The following is a 22,949-nucleotide window of genomic DNA, read 5'->3' as shown; positions in this document are numbered from 1 at the left end:
TCTGTTTTTGAAATCACGCAAAAACACAGGGAATTTAATACCTCCAGTTTCTTCCGTCTGGGGAGCTTTAAATTCTCAAAGTTTGAAACTGGCTGTTATATTAGTTCGTCTACAGTCTGAAAACCCTTTGATTTCCCAAGTGACCTCAGCAACCCTGTGACATTTTTACCACTCTTTTCAGAAAGCACTTAGACTTACTGCAGACTCTTACAGTGACTGTGGCACCAGACAGCAGTCAATAATACTGAAATCCCACAAATCTACGAGTCTTTTGCTGGAATAACTAATATTCATGGACATATCTTAAAATTCTTAATGAGGTGATATGTGTGTGTGTGTGTGTGTGTGTGTTATATTTGTTATGTACTGTTTTAATGTGCACATCACACTAAGTTGATTTTTTTCTTTCTTTGTGTTTTTTTTTTGTGTGTGAAAATGACGTATTCATGCTGTCAGTTGCACAAAGTGACAACCTTTACACTTTTGCACCAAGTTTGATTTTTGAAATATTGTACTTGAGATTTTTCTGTTTATTCTACGTTTGATCCAACATAGCAGCTGTGATTCCAAATTAGATAAACAGCACAATCAAAATGATTCATGAAAATTCCCAATCCAACAATATTCATTATTGAACAATCAGGGGGGGAAATGCTTTATAATTAATTATTCATTTATAATGGCTGCTAGTGGGAATGTTGTTGGTTCTGTTTATTTGATGTGTTTACTTGTTTTACGCTGCAGGGCAGCGCATAATATTGTCTCTAGGAGGACAATAAGTTTCAGTCCAATTCACCAACCCACTATGCAGAATAGCCCCCTCTCGAGTGTGTTAAGTATACTGCACTATTAATATTTATTTGCGCTTTTATTTCGGGCTTGCAATAGAATGTCTTCTTTAGTCTACTGTGGTATTACAGTACTGAAATAAAGATATTCTGTATTTTTTGAAGGACATAACTATTATAAGCGGAACCACATCAATGTCCACGATTTACCTGGGGAAATATTACACGCTTATTTCGAGGAGAGGACAACAAAAACTCTACTACACAAAAGCGCGATATGCCAGAGATACAAAGTCACTTCGTGACTGTCTAAAAGTAAACCACGTGTAAAGACGTTCGCATGGTTGTAAGACACTCCAGAGTAAAGACAGAGGAGGAACTCGAGAAATACTAAACAAAGAAGTCCAACCAAAAACCAAGAAGTAGATCGTCACAGAATCTGCCCATTCCCGCATAATCTCGCCTCTCATTGGTCAGGACTCAGCGGCCGTTCACGCCAATTGGCGAGCTCGGCCGTCGTTCAGGACGCTTCTTGGCCGTCCAGGGTTCCGCTGCGACGGGATCAGAAGACGCAAATCAAGTGAAAGAAATCTTCTGACAGGAGAAAAGTTCATGCTGGAGTTCTCAAAGACCTCCGAGGGCCTCATGAAGGTAAGAAGTCACGCTGACAGCGTTTTCTGTGTTTGCGGTATGAAGTTGTACACGATAGTTTGCAGTTTTGCACCGAGACTTTTTGTCTAAAGAAGGGAAAAAAGAAAAAAAAAACCATAAAGCTTCAGCAGAGAGGGTACAGGCCGAGCCGTTTGACGTGTTTCCATTTGTGAAAAAAAAGTTTAAGACTAAATATTTTTCCTAAAAAACAAAACAAAACAAACGACTTTTCAGCTCGTCATCATCATCTTGAGCTTCAGATGACCGACTGATCTTTGATAATGCTGCTCTCTGTTGCAGCGGCTCCAGTTGTTAAACGACTCTTAAATCACAGAAGAGCATACGCCGGTCTTACAACACACAGCTGCTTAACTCGATGTAGTTTATTTTAAAACTATATCACCGCATGTAGGGAGGAAGCTAAGTGAGGAAGGAAGCTAAGTGGCCTGTGCAGAAATTAGGTTGGCTAACAAATCCAATTTAGTATCTAGACATGCTGCAGGAAATTCAGGAGACCTCTCGAGCTTTATTTCCCTCTAGCTGACCTCCATCTCACGTTAGTTTGTGTGGTTTCAGACTGCAAATAGGAATCTATGCGAAACTTTTATCTTTGACTAAGTATGAAATCATCTGTCAGATGAGGTTGAGTGGCTTTTGATCTGACTTCGTGTAGTTTCATGTAAAATAAATTGCTGTCTGGCATACTTTGGATAGTGTCAGTATGACAACTGGGATTTGGAAGCTTAGAAATCCTTCTTGGATTAAAAAAAAAAAAGAAAAAAAGGGGGTATTTAAAGAACTTTGGCTACTAGGGTGAAAGAGGGTTTTTTCGCCCTATATACTACATACAAAAACACAAGAAGATACAAAACAAAGGCCTCTTTGCTCCAATGTTTGTTTGCAGCGAAAGTAACTGTGTGTTTTAACGAGTTTACAGTGTTGCAGACGAGGCACATGGCTATCCTGGCTTAAAACAACCACGGATAAAAAGATTATGGACACAGGGCTTTCGTCATCGGAAGTAGAGCAAGGAGAACTTGTGGGAATATTTGCATTTCCCATGCTACCACCCTTTGTTTGTATACACTAATAATTGCCAACTGTAGCTCAGGGGGATTAGGCAGAACAATTTTAAAATGTTGAGGGTCTAGAAAAGTACAGTGGCACATGCAGGCTCCTGTTGGTCCAGACTCTTCTCATAACACAGTGCACACACTTCTCACAGTGATTATGGTGGCCTGTGAAATTAGCAAGCGGGCCTGTAAACCAAAACCGAGGGAGATGTGTGTGCTGTAGTTTAATTAGCTTTTTACCCATGTGGTTAGGCCACAGGCCATGAGTTCTTCTAACGGCACAACTAAAACACTGTGCCTTCTTTGTGCGAGGACGCTGCTGCAGACGGTAAATGCAGTTCAGCAGGGTCATTTCGTTTCAATTTCTGCATACTTGTTCTCCTGTTAGGCGTCGTGTAAATGCTAAGGTTTCAAGAATGCTATTCATCTTCAGGCTTCTGTGCAACTTGCGCTGTAGAAGACTGGGAAATATTGTGGCTTTTCCCCCCCTTTTTTTAAGATATCTCGTGATGACTTTGTGATGTGGGATGGTGTGGTGACCACAAACTGCTCAGATCAGAGTGAATGCTTGTTCAGGTGTTGATTACAGTCTGGTGACAGCAAAGAGTGAGATTTTTTTAGATGCTTCAGCCACTTAACAGAAAGAATATTTCAGTTATTCAAGCTTGAGCATGCATGACTGTTATTAGGTAGTCAGTTGGTGGAGTGTTCATCCATCCCAGACGTCCCACGTGATGATTCTGGTCTATAAAGGATCGTCAGTGCAGTGCCATCAACAGCTTTGATCTCATTTCAAAGAGAGGCCTGCTTGCATTCACTTGGGCAGAGCGTGGTTGGATGTTTGAGATGTGGACACCGCAGGGCTTGTCAGCAGTACCAACACAGCTGTGAGAACAGAGACACTACAAAGAGACCACATAACTTTAACAACAAAAAAAATAACCAACTGCCATAATGTCCAATTATGATGGGAACACACAGCTGGGAAACAAAGTGATGTGAAAGTTAAGTTACTCTGAGATTATCTGGTCTCTATCTACGGTCTCTTATTTGAGATCCGTGTGCTCTGATCAACACGTCCATGTTAGTGAGCAACCTTAGAAACACAGAAATTGCGCTGTTGCTAAATATTTATTGCATTTTACTAGAGAAAGTCACTGTACCTTTAAGCTATATCCAAACTAATGATCGGGTTTCCTCAAATATAAGACCGAAAAGATTTTGTATATGTTTTGCACACTAAGTCTGCTTTGTAAAATGACCCTATCCCAATATAATCACCACTAATCCACAGAAAGCTCATAAATCAGTGGGTTAGATCAGATGGCTGTCTGGATCTCTGATTTTGGGAGAATTGGAAAACATTAAGCTTTATTTGACAATGAAATGAAAGACCGAGTAACTGCAGTATTGTTATGGGAAAAAAGCAAGATTAATACTTTCCATGTGATTTTTCTTCAGTAGTAGAGTAATAATTACGCAATGTATAAATCACAATGAGCAACAAAAAACAGGCTTTCTCTTTTTATGTCTTGCCTTTACAGTCCAAACTGAACATGGAGAGTCTGAGCAAGCCAGAGTTGTTGATGCTTTTCAGCATCCTGGAGGGAGAGCTGGAGGCCCGGGATCTTGTCATTGAAGCCCTAAAGGTACCCGTCATCAGAGCTGGGAACGTTGTCGTGTTATTATAAATTCTCTGCACAAAATGTCTTTTTAATGTAAAACATTCACACCCGAGGCTGAAAAGTGGCTATTCAACGCTCGTGGTTTTGGCAGTAAATCAGTGTTCAGAATGAATTCAGCAATGACAGGCTTTCACAGCAGCAATTAATTTATCCATAGAAATATCTCAAATAACTCCTGCATGCAGCCATCGCTGTTCATTTATACTGTCTGCTTAAAGGGTCACTTTGGTTTTATTTCTAACCGGTGTATTTATCCATTCATCTGGATATTATGGATCTTGGATCATGCTAAGTTTTCACTTTTGACCTTGGTGTAGAGACGTGGAAACATGAGGAGTAGCACGTATATTACCACAGCGTTCATGCATTAGAAATCTTCATCCAGAATAATGTTATAACTATAAACCCATTATAATAACCACTGTTCAAGGCTCTAGATATTAATCTGTTGATACGTAGTTGGGGTGTGACTCATTTCCATTTTCCCCGTCTTTGTTTGTTATTTAGAAAAACTACTACTAAAATCTTTCTACTACAGACAGGAGGACTTGATCCAAATTAGGTTGTCACAAAAAATGTGAGTGCATTTTTAGTTCAGTCTTTACCTGAACGATCTTTAAACATTAACGCTTTCATCAGATTAGCAAAAGCTGATTAGCATGAGCAAGTACTTCAAGTACAATTAAATAATGAACTGATATAATGAGCTGGCTCTGCAGTGAGTCTCTTATCCTACAAATGAACTCCAAGTAAAACTTCACTAATTTATTCTCATGCTTGTCTGTGCAGACCCCTAAAAGTCAAAATCAGAATCTTAAAGTGGAGTGACGTTAATGGGGAGCCATTGCAAATGAACTACCAATGATGTGATATGCTAATACTTAGAAGACGTAATCATGATGTCCTGCATAACCTGCAGACGTTCCAGGGAAGCTTTGTTAAGACAAGTGAGCAATGAATTGCACTAATCCAGATGTTATGAAATATAAGCATGAATAACAATTTCCAGTTCAGAGCATGACACAATGGAACTCAACTTGGCAATATTTCTTAAGCGATAAAACTAAGAGCAAAACAGAAATGAATGCGAGAATTCCAGAGTGAAAAAGGAGTCAAAAGTTACCCCACGGTTCCTAAATGAAAATTCAGCGATAGTGACAAGGAAATCTAGAGTTTCCATTACTTTAGACACATTCTGTCCAGCGCACAATCAAGAACTTCTGTTCTTTCTTCATTAAGTTGGAGAAAATTGTCATCAGCCATCCAACTTTTAATAGAATTCTAAGTACATATGCAAGATCATAACATTAGATATATCTTATGCCTTAAAAGAGTTAAACAGCAGAATGTCATCTGTGTAGAAGTGATAAGAAATATCCTTAAAAGTGATCAAAATGTGGTGAAGAGGGAGGAGATGTAACAGAAAAAGGAAAGATCAGGACTTTGTGGTACGCTGTAGGCAGGATGAATGGAAGAGAATCTGACCTTAGAAGTGGCCTCTGAAAAGGATGGTAAAGACAGATAGCAAGAGAAGCACTCCAAAGCATGCCCTGATATATCCATCCAGTATCTCAGCCTATCTTTATTTATCAGCAAATCATCTTTCAAAAGAGGAGAGAGGGATTTGTCCATTAGTTAATGTACATAAGTGGTAGCCCAAGTAAAGAGTTATATGTAGCCTACAAAACATTTCTCCTTGCATGTCATCTAGATTTTTAGTAGCATACAGTTTGCTGTACAAGGCTATTTTCTGTGACCGTTAAGCTAAACCTTCTGAGTTTGCCTAATCTGAGAACTACTCTCTGTGTCTGAGAGAATGGACTAAATCTTTCCGGGCATTGTTTACGTATACCATACACTGGAGTGAATAGATGAACCAGTGAACAGTGCACATGCACTCACTTTGAACTTGCTGTTGCAGAGTTTAGACTGTCAGTTTGACGCAGAGCCACCAGCTCGGACGTTAAAATGCCTTAGGCTGGCCAATCCTTTCAATTAAAGGATTGGCAGGCTATTTTCCCCATTCTGTGTCCTTTTGCTGTACCAGCAGGCTCACATGCTTTCTCATGCTTTCTGTAAATTTTTATGTTATATTAAGGATCTATTGTATTTTATTTAGATATATTTTTTAAATATAATAATAAGTGTTGTTTTTGACGCAAAATCACAAATTCATGATAAATAGCGGTTAAGCAACTTCATGATGCAACATTTCTGCAAAAGATGGCTTTGCCTTTTTCAAATTTTTTAATGCTTTGCATACTTCATTCCTGCCAGTAATGTTTGCGTCTTACAGCCCTTACGCACTTGGAATTCTAGTCATTTTCGTGTTGTAAAATGTGCCATTGAAAGAACAAACTTGAGAGGAGGCAGCTTGTGGAACACTGCTGAATGTTCATGTGTTGTGTCTAGACCACATTCCTACATCTCCTCAGGGATCTGGCCATCTAAGGCAAGAAGAGTTACAGCACACTGGGTGCCTGATGACTCACTGTGAGCATGAGTAGGAGTGAACAAATAAACATTGGCCTTAACTGGAGGGAGCTTGAAGTGAATATGGCTATGCTGCCCTCATCTACACAAATTCTTAACCCATTCATCCCTTCAGTTGGACCAGTCTGACAGTTTTATGGTACTTTAATAATTATGCGATCACTAAGTTATGGGTAAAAAAAATTTGTTTTTTCAAGGAAAAAAATCAGTATTAGTCACGCAGCCTTTAATTCCAGTCATATGCAGTTAGGATTTTTAATCATCCAGCGCTGCAGGGTTCTAGTTTTTCTAAATGAGTTTGCTAAAGTGAAAACACAAGTTCATACCTTTCTTTTGTTCTGCTCTTGAAACATGGCACCTTGGGTCTTGTCCTAACATGAAAAGCGGATTGTTATCAGAGAAATAGCACCCCCATAACCAGATCTTCCATTGTTGTTGCATGGATTTATGAATGGCAGTTTGTCTGTTAGATAAATGTTGTAACTGCCGTTGAAGGGACTGTCATAAACAACAAAAAAACACCCAAAAGTTATGTGCAAAGTTCTCAGGCATTTAATTCTCTCATTTTATCTACATAAACGAGGTTGACATTTTGGGCTTTTGCTTGTCCACTGTGGATAGATTGCAACAAAATGTGATTCCCCATAAAAATTGAGTTTGAGTTTGTCTAATATTTGTACTTTATAAGAGTAACTTGTATCCATTGCTCGTTGCAGATATTAGCAAGTCTGCCAGCAGTAATTGGAGAAGTAAGGCCACTCATGTTGGTTTTATCTGATGTGTCAGTGCCACACTGTCACCGTCATGTGAGAGGTGTTTAGCTTTAACACAATTTTCCATAGTAATAAAACAGACACAGATAAACTGTATCACATGCGTGATAAACTCTTCACATATTTGCTTTTAAAAGTATAAAAACTGTCAAGTTTCATCTGTTGTCTACTTTCTCTGTGTTTTTTCCAAATCTTTTATCAGTGATTTTCTACAGGACATTGTATTGTATGGCAAGTACAGGATGTGAGGTTAATGGCGTGTTTCTTCTGTGGTACTCTATATTTAATTATGCAGAACTATCAGTGGCATTCTAACTATCTGCTGCATTTTTCCCCTTGTGACTCACTTTTGCAGCTGCTCACACTGTGGCTTTCAAAAGGAAGTGAGTCTCTGGCAACGCTTATATTTGGCACACAAAACCCTGCAGTGATCCAGTAGTCCCTTTGGTTTGGGAAAGGAATATGAGTCTTTATGTTCAAAAGGGACTCGGATATGGAAATTAGCCTTTAATTAACTGTCAGGTTCACATGGCGTGGCAGACAAGAGCTTCCAAATGAAGCTACTTCAAAATCTTACCTTGTGCTGTGTTTAGGTGCTGAAATAGGAAAGAGCACTTTTGTTTGTTGGGCTGCGATGCATCAGCTGATTAGATTCGCTATCAGATAACATAACATATTTTGCACTTCAGTGATGGATAGTGGTTTTAGATAGCCTTTCCCTTACCATAGAATGCTAATGACATGCATTAACAACATCTGACATACAGTATACAGGATTCCAGGGTGGAAAGTTATTCATAACTTTTTATTTTATCAATCTTGTCACTAACACTGCATAGCAGAAAGACTTGAGGCATATGTCAGCAAAAGATAAGCTGGATTTGAACCAACGTAGCCATGGCAAAAAGACAGCTTCCCAAGAAAAAGCACCCACAGGTTGCCAGGAACTGTTGCCAACTGACAAAGGCGTAAATAATGAAACTAGACTGTGATGCATAACAACCATGCCCTGAGTGTTTATGGGTGTTGTACATGTACTGTATGATGCGATGAATACTGTGGTAGGTGTGGGCGCTAAGTATGAAGTAGCATGAGGAATTGGGTTTTTTTCCCTTTACAGAGAAGCGATGCAGAGGAAAACAAACTCTCTCTGTGCTGAGGAAGTACACATCTGTCTGTGCACTGAAGGGCTGTGGAGGGAGAGAGAGAAGCACAGTCTGTGTTTATGAGTAAACATTTGTGTAACGAGGGGGTGCTGAGAATTTATCAAAAAAAAAAATCCTGACAATTTAAAGGCCCGTTATCCACGTATATTAAAGTGTAAACAGTGCAGGCTGAATAATTAGACATAAACAAGGAAAGAAATGAAAACTTTTTTTTAGTTATGTATATGTTTCTAAGTAGCTTTCTCCTCTGTAAGGAATGACTTATAAATCTAGTCTTATTTTCCCTTTAAGTGTCATTTTATATGACTGACTTAGGCAAGAATGGAAACTCCCATATAAGGTTTTTTTAGTCTTGGCCTGTAAAGTGACACATCAGAGCAGACAGTCACTGACGGGAACAGGAGTGGGCTGTGGGCCAGCTCTGCAGACAGATTTCGCTTTTCAGACTTCTCTTTAAAATTAGGTGATGTATGTTATTTTTAGCCCCAGTATAAACATTATTTGCTCCCTATAATATAGTCGGTACAAGAACAACAGAGTAGATGTCCTGCATAGCACAAAAGTCTGCTTCTGAGTTCCTGAATGGTGATTGGGCTTTCGATAGTGCCCACATTTGAGAGGCATTTTTGAATTCTCTCGGGCAACCCGTGTTTTCCTGTTTCACCCTCCATTCTGTTTGATCCGCCTTCACACCGTCCTCAGCGGACTAGATCAAATAACAGCTGCGAAGCCTCGCAGCCTTGTCCTGCTCGCTTTGTGCCAAATGAGCCAACATTGAGGATTGAGAAAACGATAGCCGTAAAGCTTCTGATCTCTCGTGAAATTATGTTTGAACTTTGATTTTCTGTCTAAAGCCATTGGTGAACACTCCCGGTGTTTTTCTGGAAACAACTAAGTGAACTTGAAGAACTTCCTAAAAGCAGTTAGAGTTTGATCTGACACTGTCATTTTAGTTCTATAGAATTGAGTACAGCATTATAAAGGATCTTGGTGTTTTTCAGCTCACGTTTTCTCCCCGCTCAATTAGCAAATGTCTATTTTGTTTTGTGAAATTTCATTTATGGCAGAATCTCTCCACAACTACTAATGGCTAATGGCACTTTTGTATCAATTATATTCTGCCCGAGGAAGCTTATGATGTGCTCATGCAATAGTCAATTTATTAAGCTCGGTAGTTATCCACCATGATGGCTAATCTGTCAGCCACAGTGGGCTTTTTATACCACGGGACTCCTTAATAAATGCTGCCAGTGAACTGCAGCAAGATGCAAAGATTTTAATTACTTATTTTGCTTTTCTTACAGGCTTTGTAAAAGAATGGATGACTATTGCTCTGCAGGCCTTTCCACACTTTGACAACACTTTAAACCTTTCAAGTAATCTTGGTATCAGTCTTCAGGAGCTCTGTCCTCACCCTGCCAGAGCTGATACCGCTTTCTTTAATCTCTTCATCCTCTTTTGTTGAAACCTCACTAAGACACTGCTGGCTCTGCTACAGCCCTCCTCTCCCGCTCTCTCTTTTTCACTTACTTTCTCTCTCTACCTCCCTCTGCAGTACCTCTTCAGGGCAGGCCTAAAGACATCTTCTAAACCTGAAATGTGTGGCTGCTATTGTTCCTCCTTTGTCATGAGTTAAACAGAACAGGTCTCCCTTGGCCGAGGCCCAGTGTGGTGCAGCTGTCCTGCTAAAGATAGACCGACACGCGGACCATCTGTTGCTCTTTTTCCTGTTAGTGTTTTTTCTTATTTTGTTTTTTAAACATCTCCTTCTCCATCTCTCTTTTTCTCTCTTCCCCTAAGTACTGCTTCTTTACATCTTTACCATCAGTATTAGAAATGATAATCATGGTGTGCTGAAAACGGCGTTTGATTTCCTCTTTTCATGGAAGGGAAGAGATAGCAGCATGTGTTAATGTCATAGCTGCCAGAGATTAAAGCTATTAAATCATTTCATAATCACACTCTGTGCTGTGGATTGATACTGTCTGCTTAAATTAATTGAGATATCTTTTTTACCGACCAAGAGAAGCATTATATACTACAGTGGAATTCTGTTCATGAGATTGTTCTTTAGTACGGAGGCATTTTTGGGTGGCTGTAGCTCAGGTGGCAGAGCAGGTCAGCCACTAATCAGAAGGTCGGTGGTTCGATCCCAGGCTGCATCCTGGCTGCATGCCAAATATCCTTGGGCAAGATACTAACCCCATGTTTGCCTACTGGTGGTGGTCAGAGGGCCCGGTGGCGCCTGTGTCCGGCAGCCTCGCCTCTGTCAGTGCGTCCCAGGGCAGCTGTGGCTACAATGTAGCTTGCTATCGCCAGTGTGTGAATGTGTGTGTGAATGGGTGGATGACTGAATGTAGTGTAAAGCGCTTTGGGGTCCTTAGGGACTAGAAAAGCGCTATACAAATGCAGGCCATTTACCATTTACCATTTTGACGCAACCAGGTAAAATGCACGAAGATTAATATTCATTCAATTTTGCAAGTATTTATTCATAAACAGAACTATTTTTGACGTGATGATGGTACTAGATGAACATCAACCCCATGGTGGGTCTATTGGAGAACTTAAGAAACCGTTCATGAACACAAGAGATGTCAGCTGATAAAATTGGCTATCATATAGGGCTGTGCGATATGACCAAAATCTCATATCCCGATATAAGAATTCTATCGTCGATAACTATATAAATCACAAAAATGTAACATTTTCTTTAAATTATGTGAATCTCGGGCAGCTCGACTTGCGGGAAGTGTTTCCAGCTGCGCGTCATGTAGCTGGAGTCGAGTGTTTTAACCGATGCATGAAACGATACATTTTTAGGCATAAGTTGTAAAGGCCGCCGTTTTCTTTGTGAGTATTTATTACACGGCGTGCTGCGGGGAAAAGCCTGTTCTAACGTTTGAGTCTAAGGTTTATTTTTTAGCACCTGGTGGCTCTTTTCTTTTTTACTTCTCATCCGTAAATAATCTGCTCTTTCATGTGATTCAGTTTATTTTGAAAAGTCTCAACAGGATCTTGAGCTTTATTGTGAAAGGTTTATGTGGAACATAAACAAGCGCACACGCGATGCTTTTACCGTCGTTGTTGCTAACCACAACAAATAAAAACAGGCACTTGTCCATCTGTAGTGTGGTTATATTAAATATAAGAGAAAGAGAGAACTTTAAGAAATTAATATAGCCACTACAGTGACCATCAAAACGATGAAAAAATATTGCCGTTAAGTTTATTTTGTGACACCACGAAACAAACGATAGCGTAAAATGAACCATACACGTTTTTATATCGTCATTGGATATATATCGTTATATGAACAGCCCTACTGTCATACATATTCTGGTGTTGGCATATGTGTCATCCAGTATCATATAGCCTAATGCAGAAGTAGTGCTCAGGGTCAAGTGAATATCTTACGATACAGCGGTGCAGAGTCAGATATTATCTTCACAGTAGGTTAATGACTCTTGTTAAATACATGCCTGGACAGTTAAAGAATAACTTATAAAGAATAATCTATACTCTGTACGTCCTGTGTGCATATCAAGTTCAGGTTTTATTGATCACTTCAAAAGACCTGTTGCCACTAGTGTTTCAATCTTTTCTCCCTGCTTCTCTTCCTTAAAAATGGTTTCTTGACAGCCACCTTTCCTTTGAGACTTTTCTGATGAGACTTCGGCGAACAATAGATGGATCAACTTAAAGGCCAGATGCGTCTCTTAGATTATGTGTCAGGTCTCTTGTCTTTTTTTTCTTCCTCCAAATGTCTTAAGGACATGACTTTCAGATATTTGGTGTAGATAGTTTTTTAGGCCTGTTGCTTCTTTCTTTGTCATCCAATCGTTCAGTCTCCACAAATCTTTAAAGGAAACACTGCACGAAAACCCGAGATATGCTACATTTTCTGATAATGGCGCTTTGGTTAATATCGTTAATATTGTTGGCACAAAAACACAGTTTTATGCCTGTAAAACTGTTATCTTTGGCATTTTTTGCACATTCATTTAAAGTGGTGGTAACAAATGTTTGTGTTTTTGTGACAGTCTGCTAATAACGGAGGGCCTAAAGATACAATTTAAAATTCGTTCTTTGTTAATTTGTCTGTTATGCATACATGGAGCACTGGCTCATTACTTCAGTTAGGTTCCCTTGGAATGATTCATAGGTTAATTCAATTCAATTCAATTTTATTTATATAGCACCAAATCACAACAAAAGTTGCCTCAAGGTGCTTCATAGATACAGAGAAAACCCCAACAATCATATGACCCCATATGAGCAAGCTCTTTGGCAACAGTGGGAAGGAAAAACTCCCTTTTAAAAGGAAGAAACCTCCAGCAGGACCAGGCTCAGGGAGGGGCGGGGCCATCTACTGCAACCGGTTGGGGTGAGAGAAGGAAGACAAGATAAAGACATGCTGTGGAAGAGAGACAGGGATTAATAACAGATATGATTCAATGCAGAGAGGTCTATTAATACATAGTGAGTGAGAAAGGTGACTGGAAAGGAAAAACTCAATGCATCATGGGAATCCCCCGGCAGCCTACATCTATTGCAGCATAACTAAGGGAGGATTCAGGGTCACCTGGTCCAGCCCTAACTATATGCTTTAGCAAAAAGGAAAGTTTTAAGCCTAATCTTAAAAGTAGAGATAGTGTCTGTCTCCTGAATCCAAACTGGAAGCTGGTTCCACAGAAGAGGGGCCTGAAAACTGAAGGCTCTGCCTCCCATTCTACTTTTAAATACTCTAGGAACAACAACGTGTACCAAGTTTCGTTCCCCTCCATTCTAAAAAGGCAATAATAGCTAAGATTCTGATCAGTCTGAGAAGCCAGAAAACTGATACAGTTGCTACAGCCCAGTTACAAACATTGTGTGGAAAAAGGCTGACTCCTCTCTCTCTCTCTCTCCGCCCCCCCTGCAGGCACAGCGTAAAGAGCTATTCATTCAGGAGCGCTATGGAAGGTACAACCTCAGTGACCCCTTCCAGGCTTTGCAGAGAGACAGTGAGGCTGTGGGGGGCCAGGACAAAGAGGCTGGCTGTTCTTCCTCCACCTCCAACCCTCTAGTGGTCCTCAAACTGGTGGTGAGCCACTGCAGGAGAATGCAGGAGAAGATGCTGGCCCAGCTGGCTGCAGCTGAGAGCAGGCACAGAAGGGTGGGTGGACGTGTCGTCCTTAATCAGAAGCGCTGGTAATGAGATGATTTGGAGGGGAAAAAAAGTTAAAAGTAATCCTCAGCGTTTGAGAAAGAAAACATAAATGAGGCAGTAGCCAGTGAAGTGCTGGCTTGTAATGCACTGTGAATAAAGAGGGTTTTTAAAATAGCTTTTTATGAGTTTTTGTGACTTTTCATAATGCAAATATTCAGTCAAATGATTTATATTTATATTATTTATTATATTTACTGTTGTTTATTATTTATTTATAACTAAAAAAGTTGCATATTCAAAAGATTTTATTTTTCTGTAAAATACCGCGTATGCAGTACCTCCAAAGCCCACCAGGCCAGGAGGCCGCTGCCCCATTTAACTTGTTTAACTGTTTTAGAGATAATCAGTATTAATGTTATTTTTTAGCAGGCCAAACTCAGATTTTGTCTCCCTGCTGTGTTTCCTTCAGGTCATTGCAGACCTGGAGGAGGAAAAGAGGAAGCATGCAGAGGATACAGCGGAGGGAGATGATGTCACTTATATCCTGGAAAAGGAGAGGGAGCGCTTACAACAACAGGTGCCTTCTCACTGATGACTCATCAAATATTTGTCCAAAATGTGCTAAATCAGTAATTTTCAGATGTTTAAGCAGCCATAGTGTGTTTATGAAAATCAGTGTATTTTCAGATTTTTTTTTTTTTAAATTTATTTTTTCTTCTTTGTGTTGCTAGCTGGAATTTGAGAGGAGTCAGGTCCGCCGGCTGGAGAAAGAACAGCGGCGCATTACTGACCAGTTAGAGGACGAGCGGGCTCAGCACAAACAGCTCTCCTGTGCTTTGGCCAAAGAGTGCAAGTGGGCCAGTGCCAGAGCTCTGGAGGAGGGACACCGACTGAGCGAACTGAGCCGTAAACTCGAAAAGGTATAAAAACATTTGGAACCCCATCATTGCCTAGCACCTGTATGTGCTTAGGCATATTCGATTTTTGATTTTCTTTTTCTGATGTAGGAAAAAGAGACTTGTCAGTCTCTTAGAAAAGAACTGGAGGATGAGAAGACAAAAGCTCTGAGGATGGAGGCGAGAGTGGAGGAGCAGCTGGCTGAGTTTGACACAGACCGTGAACAGCTCCGCTCACGACTGAAGAAGGAGGAAGCTCACTGTTGTCAGCTACAGCATCAGGTTTGCACAGTCATCACTATGGAGGATGCACATTTGGCAAAATTTCTAATTTCATATAAACTTACTCCAGCAGGGGAATCTTAGTGCAGAGTCACATTTCTGCATATCTTTTTATTTTTCTTGTAATCAGGTAGAAGAGCTCAAGAGGAAGCTGGAGGAAGTGAACACAATGAAGGAAACTAGAGGAGCCATTACAGCTCCAACTGAGCCAGGAGAAAAGGGGTGGGCCACGAACGTTCCTCCGGGAAAGTCATTAGTAGACTCTGTTAAGGTTGAGGACATAGAGGAGGACAGAAACAAGCCACCTTCACAGGCAAACGGTCATCATTGTCCAGCAGAGACTAACGGGCATCATGACCCACAGAATGGAAATGAAAATCCTCCAATTCAGACCCAAACATCGTTCTCTCCCTCCACTGCTGTTTCTCCAACTCTTCCTTGTTCCTCCCCCTGCGCCTCACCCGTTCTTGCCAAACGGCCACCAACCAGCCCAAATCAAGAAAGCTTTCAGTCTCCCTACCAAGCCGGGATCAATCAACGTTTCCATGCTGCTCGCCACAAGTTTCAGGGTACCCCTGACCCAGAGCCGCAGTCCCAGGCTGTGCAGCCTGCTCTTCCTCTCTTGCCGAAGGACCCCTCTCCTGCGGCCGTCACCTCGTCGCCAGAGGCCAACCCGGTCAAGCAGATTGCCCGCAGCACAGTTACTCAAGTCCTGTCACGTTTCACCACCGCCCAGCAAAGTGCTACGGCGAAGCTCGCCACATCGAACAACTCACCCTTTGGTACAGACTACCGCAGCCTGGCAGCACCTTTGTCTCCAATCATTGGAAGGGCTGCAGGGATGGTTCCCCAAGGAATAAAATCGCCCACCATTCCCAGGGCAGAGCGGGGCAACCCTCCACCAATCCCTCCTAAGAAGCCTGGTCTAGCCCAGGCCCCTTCTTCTCCAGCTGCAGTGCCCAGGTCTCCCAGCCATTTCTCTGATAGTCCCCTCGCAGGAAGCTGTGGCCTCACCTCCAGCCAGGAAGGAGTTAAAGAACTGGACATGGTGGTTTCATCTAATTAACCGATCTGCTTGTGGCAACATTCACATTTCATAATAAGATATAGGTTTGTATATAACCAGAGTTTTATCATTTCCTTTTTTTAAACAAATGACCCCTCAAACACTGTTATGCTGTTTGTATTTATTAGATTTATTTGAAATACGTGCGAGGGCACTATTGTAGGAAGTAGATGAAGAGCTGGTAGTAATGAACAATTACAGCTGAGGTTAAGTTTCATAAGGTGCATATTATGTTGTTACGATGTATAATTTTTTAATAGTGTCTTTCCATTTATTTTGTCTCAAGTATGTCGCTTTTTATTGTAAGAATAATCATCAGTAACTTAACCTTTGACCAGTGTAGGCTACAGAGTCGTTTTTAGTTTGCACTAGTGTTCTTTTTTTTTTTTTTAATTAAAAACCCAGTAGTCCTTACTTATTACTGCATCTTATTTTAATACAACAAATAATCTGATTAGTGCCGTAATGTCATGTCATGTTTTGTTGTCTATTAATTTAATGATGTAGTTACAATAACTATGTAGACTCTGATGGTTATATGCAGGTGCTGTTGTAAAAACTGTTCTGATCATCATGTCTTTGTCCTTTATAACAAATCACTATAAGAAAAAAATGTAGCCAATCATAGCTTTGATTAATATCGCATCCTGCCATGCTGGGTATTCCATCCATCCATCCATCCATCCATCCATCTTCATCCGCTTATCCGAGGTCGGGTCGCGGGGGTAGCAGCCTAAGCAAAGAGGTCCAGACCTCCCTCTCCCCAGCCACCTCCTCCAGCTTGTCCGGGGGAATACCAAGGCGTTCCCAGGCCAGCCGAGAGATATAATCTCTCCAGCGTGTCCTGGGTCTGCCCCGGGGCCTCCTCCCGGTGGGACATGCCTGGAACACCTCGCCCAGGAGGCGCCCAGGGGGCATCCTTGCCAGATGCCCGAACCACCTCAGCTGGCTCCTTTCGATGTGGAGCAGCAGCTGCTCTACTCTAAGCCCCTCCCGGATGGCCGAACTTCTCACCCTATCTCTAAGGGAGAGGCCAGCCACCCTTCGGAGGAAGCTCATTTCCGCCGCTTGTATCCGCGATCTCGTTCTTTCGGTCACTACCCACAGCTCGTGGCCATAGGTGAGGGTAGGGACGTAGATCGACCGGTAAATTGAGAGCTTCGCTTTTACACTCAGCTCCCTCTTCACCACGACTGACCGGTGCAGCGTCCGCATTACTGCAGCCGCAGCCCCAATCCGTCTGTCGATCTCCAGCTCCCTTCTCCCATCACTCGCGAACAAGACCCCGAGATACTTGAACTCCTCCACTTGGGGCAGGAACTCATCCCCGACCCGGAGTGGGCACTCCACCCTTTTCCGGCTGAGAACCATGGCCTCAGATTTGGAGGTGCTGATCCTCATTCCCGCTGCGTTACACTCGGCTGCGAACCGCTCCAGTGCGAGCTGGAGGCCCTCACCCGATGAAGCCAACAGAACCACATCATCCGCAAAAATCAGAGATGAGATTCTGAGGCCACCAAAGCGAAAGCCCTCCGCCACTTGGCTGCGCCTAGAAATCCTGTCCATAAAAATTATGAACAGAACCGGAGACAAAGGGCAGCCTTGGCGGAGCCCATCACCCACCGGGAACGAGTCCGACTTATTGCCGGCAATGCGAACCAAGCTCTTGCAACGGTTGTATAGGGATTGAATGGCCCGTAGCAATGGGCCAGACACCCCATACTCGCGCAACACCTCCCACAGGACGCCCCGAGGGACACGGTCGAATGCCTTCTCCAGGTCCACAAAACACATGTAGACTGGTTGGGCAAACTCCCATGCACCCTCAAGTATCCTCGAGAGGACAAAGAGCTGGTCCAGTGTTCCGCGACCAGGACGAAAACCGCATTGTTCCTCCTGTATCCCAGGTTCGACTAGCGGACGAACCCTCCTCTCCAGCACCCTGGCATGCTGGGTATTCCTCTGTTTTTAATTATATTTTTTACAGTACTTTTTTGTTAGGCTGGAAAGTGGTATCTTTAATAAATATATCCTAAATTTTGTCATGCATTCATCTGTTTATTAGCCCTCCTACAGGAATTATAGTGTTTTAGGTATTATTGCCAATAACTTGTTTAAATAACATAAAAAAGGACATTCAGTTTGGTGTTATATATATATATATGATAAATCGTATTAATTCCTCACTTTTGATAAGGAAAAACCAGTGAGGTCAGATTTACTTAAGAAACAACTATAGCCTGTGGGTATCATGGAGTCCAAAGTGTACCAAGAAAATAACCCTACACCCTTGCACCACCACCGGTCGCCTGAACTATTGATACAAGACAGGACGGTCCATTCTTTCATGTTGGTTAAGCCAAACTCTGACCGTACCACCCAAATGCTGCAGTACAAATTGGGACTCATCAGACCAGGCAATTTTTTCCCCAGTCTTCTACTGTACAATTTGGGTTAGCCAGAGTGTGAATTGTAATCTCAGTTTCCTGTGGTTAGCATGTAACAGGAGTGTTGCATGCTGTGGCCCTCTAATGCCATAGCCCTTCTGCTTCAAGATGTGACGCGCTGTGCAACCAAAGAATGCTTTTCCACATACCTTGGATGTAACAGATATTTCTTTCTTTTTTTTCCCAGACAATTATCTGAAAACTCTAGAGATGCATGTGTGGGAAATTGTAACCATTCAAACTCCCTCAAATCACCTTTCTTCCTCATTCTGATGCTCAGTTTGAACTTCAGCAAGCTGTACTGACCATGTCTACAAGCACTAGGTTGTTGCCATGTTATTGGCTGTTTATACTTATATTTGCATTAATTAGCACCGGTATACCAAACAAAGTAGTGAATGGATACTATATAAAACAAAAAAAATCCAAAATTGGACATGCGCTGCAACATAAAGCAGTACATAAAACACGATGCACCTCTTAAAAAAGCAGTTGTTGCAAAAATTGTTCAGGAACAGCCTGAGAAAAATGACATTGAGCCCAAGGTGCTGACCTGACCTCTAAATCCCTGAGATCCCAATCCAATCAGGCTTCATGCATACAGGCCCCACCCTGCCAAACCCCGAGGATCCGCTCCCAACATCTCAGTGTCAGGCAGCTCGCGTGACTGTGCACCAAGGGGTCAACTGTTTCAAAATTACATTTACAAGCTGCTGTCTGTGTTGACAGAGCATGTAGCAAACCTTTAGTCCGATTAAACTACTTTAATAAACAGAGTTTTTAATGTCTATTTCCCATAAGACACTCGTCTGTATCAGTGCATCTTTATGTCTGTTATCTTTTTGATCATTCTGTTATTTGCTCTGTTGTTCTGTTGTCTTGAAGAAACGCGAGTGTGTTGTCTTGAGCAGGAAAAGAGGAAAAAATGTTGTTTTGTTTTGGGAATGATGTGCTTGAGAGCAAGCAAACATTGCATCAAATCAACTCTGAAAAACATAGTCTAACAATCCAACACAGTCCATCACAGTGAATAGAATTACTGGATTTAACTTCATATCATACAATATTACACAGGTAATTTTAAACGTTGTGGCTTCTTTTTATGTTTTCAATATTGTACTGCCAAACAGTGTCCACCAGAGGTCAGTGCTTGATAAGAAGCCACAGGTGCCTTTGCTGAGTTGTGAATGGAATCAGATTTTTAAATCAATTTCTATATTGTACTTTTACATAAATATGGCTGTAAAAAGCAAGTGTGTTTATCTGTGCATCTGTTTGTAATTTTACAGACTGAAAAATTGTTATTTCTCTACATGCATTAGAAATGACAGAAACCTCTGCGTGAAGGCCTTACATGCAAAATTTATCAAGTAAGTTCTGTGCTGACAATGAGAGTGAATCCATTAACATAAGATATTAGGTTAGTGTATTATTTGCTTCTTTTTTAAAAAAAATGTAGTCAGAGCAAGAAGCACCCATATCTTATGGAAATATATCTTAGATTGAAGGAAGGGTGTACTAAGAAGAGGATTTTTATATTTTGCTTTTGTTCCATTTCAAAAATGAATATGAGATCTTTGAATTAACTCAGCTGGTTGGTTTTTGTGCTCCTTGTTAAGAGAGTCAGTTAAGAGCGAGAAGCTAGATTGTTGCAATGACCTTTTATTAACCTTTTTTTTTATTATAAGTCCACACAAAATACAGAAAGAGGAGAAGCAGCAGACTAATAAATTGACAAGGTGTGCATTCTCTCTGACTCGATCACATTCTTAGTCCGAGTGTCCTAACAGTGAACACTCGCTAACTCGGCTCTTTTGATACACTAAATTACCCTCCTGGTTGCGGGCAAAGCAATGGGCGGTTAACAGGACAGGTCACCTCTCTTTTTTTTCAGTTCACCTAATTAACATTCCAGTGTAGGACAGCATAGCTGTACTCCACTTCTAACACAGACATGCACAGACACAGCAAAGCCCCATCCTTCTCCGCCTCCATAAACACGGGCTCAGGTTGATGAGCTGTGAGGGGTCACAGCTCATCAGCAGTCCGGGAAGCCATGCTGGCTGCTCACTCTGTCTCATACGCCACTGATGCCTTCAGCAGCAGGGCACAGAGTTCAAGAAATAGTCAGTAATTGAAAACGTTATGTGAGGACCCTGAAAATCTTGGTATTTAGCAAAATAAATATCAGTTACATTGTTTTGTAGTCTAGGTATGATAACTTCTAAAGTGAGTTTTCAGCAAGGTTATGCAGTTTTACCGATGTTAAGCCACAAAGGCAAAATATCAGCCTACCGAACTGATATTCAGGGACCAACTTGGTAGTCAGATTAACTGGGCTAGATACTGCACACTCTGCAAAATATACACTCTATTTCACTATATATAAATAAATGAACTTGAACTTGAAAAAGGATTGCTGACAGCACATGCCTCTCCCTGGCATGCTTTATTACAATTTCAGACTAGGCATATGGTTGCAGTGTCATGTCGTGTGAATGAGATGATGAAACGGAGGTCAAGGAGGGAGCGCATAACCTGTCAGGAGCTAAACCACAAATTTACAGCCTCCTCATCTTGGAGTCAGACGTGTTCCAAGAAAGCACAGTACAACTGTCTGGCCGTTCATTTTATCGTCTGTATCGACGATGAGTGACAGCATTGGACTCCCCAAAATGTTGTAATCATTACGATCTACACACTCATCTGTGGTTGCAGTGGCCCAGTCACTTTCTCATTCTCCTGTTCCTTTTCTTTTCTTGATCTCATTTTCTCCATCCAAAATTATCCCGGGCCACGACACGAGCTGAGAATAGGAGCTCAAGCCCCCATATTGAGCCCCTTAAAGACCACAGCTGGAGCTGGCTCAAAGCGAGACAGGGGTAGAGGGAGGCCTGGATGATGAATGTTATCGCCACCATCACCTGCTCCCTGTAAAGCAATTTGTTATGGAGTTGTCACTGTAAAATAGCCTGTCCTGTGGTAAAGAAAGACAGGGTTACATGTAATGAGGATCATAGTATGGCCCTAAGGCCAGGTATGACATAACTGAAGGACAAACAGCTGGCCTATGTTTGTCTATGACATAGGACGAGAAGAGAAAATGTGCAGTAATAGACGAGCCAGAGATTTTAAGCCTTCATTACTAAATTATTATTGTAAGAATGCAATGTTATATCAGTAAAATTTATAATTACATACTTATACAATGATAAATAGTACTTTTAAGAAAAAACTTGGTAAATTCCCAGCTGAAAAACAGTTTGCATTCACATGTAAAACACACTATTACATTTCCTCTCTGTGCTGTGGTATTTTTAGGCAGCAGCATTGTTATTGACCTTTACTTACATCCCTAAATAACACCCTGGATTTGCACTGATTAAAATGACTTCACACACTCATACACATGACATCTTGGTCTGCCTACCTGCTGGATACACAAGACACTGATTTACTCACCTAAGTCGAAGGGATACAAGCCAGAAATGTCCTTGAGGTGGGTCAGATGTTTCCACATTACCCAGCTGATATTGGATCAGGACTGCTGGTATGAGCTGAACTACAAACATGCGCTCCAGAGGAATTACAAAGGGAGTTTCAAATGCTTGTACCAAAAAAGAACATTTTATTCTCCCACTGGGTTGCATGGCACAGAGGAAACTTTAGTAATTTATTAATAATTTTTCAGCAGAAGGGAATTATACTGAGCACTATGCCAAATTTTGGATAAACCGCAGAATACTGCAGGACGTGACAGTTCTAAAAATTGTTCAAGATCGACAATAAATCTACTTTTATTCACGTGGAGCTCAAATTAATAAAGAAGGAAATTTTTATTCTACATGTTCAGTTGTAACTGGAGGGAACTCTTGCAGCATCTGGGCTTTCAGTGTCTAAACGTATACTGGTGCATCTTTCATCCATGTGTACGCCTCTTACATGACCTTTGTTGTAAAAAAAAAAGGAGACGGGGAGGCAGAAGAGATATTTATCTGTGATTACTAAGAGAAACAAAAAGAATCAAAAATGACAAACATGAGGGAAGCCAAACAGTTCAACAATCAAATGTGTTCCTCTTCACAGGGAAGGCGTAGGTGGCCACAAACACACAGGCCACACGCTTTCAATACAAAGACACTCTAGCACTGGGGTTTTACTCTCCATCACCTTAAGTATTTCCAGGCCTAATTGCTGAGTGGAGTCAACTTTTAGCAGTTTGATTCAGTTTTATTTATACAGCACTAATTCGCAATAACAGTCACTTCAAGGCCCATTATATTGCAACATAGTGACCCTACAATATTAGAGAGAAAACAGCAACAATCAGATGATCCCGACTGAGCAAGCATTTGGATATAGTGGAAAAGACGAACAGAAGAAAACGCAAAATACACACAAACAGCAAAAGCACTGCTTGGGTGGTTCAGATCAGGTTTGGTGTAGATTGCAAGCTTGATGTCTTCTCTTATATGTA

General features: G+C 41.3%; 1 protein-coding gene across 1 annotated transcript; it reads left to right on the top strand.

Moving 5' to 3' along the window:
- The first annotated feature begins 1,253 nt into the window (after positions 1–1,253).
- On the top strand, positions 1,254–16,412 carry cttnbp2nla (CTTNBP2 N-terminal like a). Its single transcript, XM_004547657.3, has 7 exons — positions 1,254–1,439; positions 4,057–4,161; positions 13,554–13,787; positions 14,251–14,358; positions 14,513–14,701; positions 14,789–14,959; positions 15,090–16,412. The coding sequence occupies exons 1-7, from the start codon at positions 1,401–1,403 to the stop codon at positions 16,023–16,025; spliced, it is 1,782 nt and encodes a 593-aa protein (XP_004547714.1). The 5' UTR covers positions 1,254–1,400; the 3' UTR covers positions 16,026–16,412.
- Positions 16,413–22,949: the final 6,537 nt, after the last annotated feature.

This window comes from Maylandia zebra, linkage group LG5 (genome assembly GCF_041146795.1).
Source record: "Maylandia zebra isolate NMK-2024a linkage group LG5, Mzebra_GT3a, whole genome shotgun sequence".
NCBI lineage: Eukaryota > Metazoa > Chordata > Actinopteri > Cichliformes > Cichlidae > Maylandia > Maylandia zebra.
Note: the sequence above shows the minus strand (reverse complement) of the source record. Positions and strands in the feature narration are given on the sequence as shown.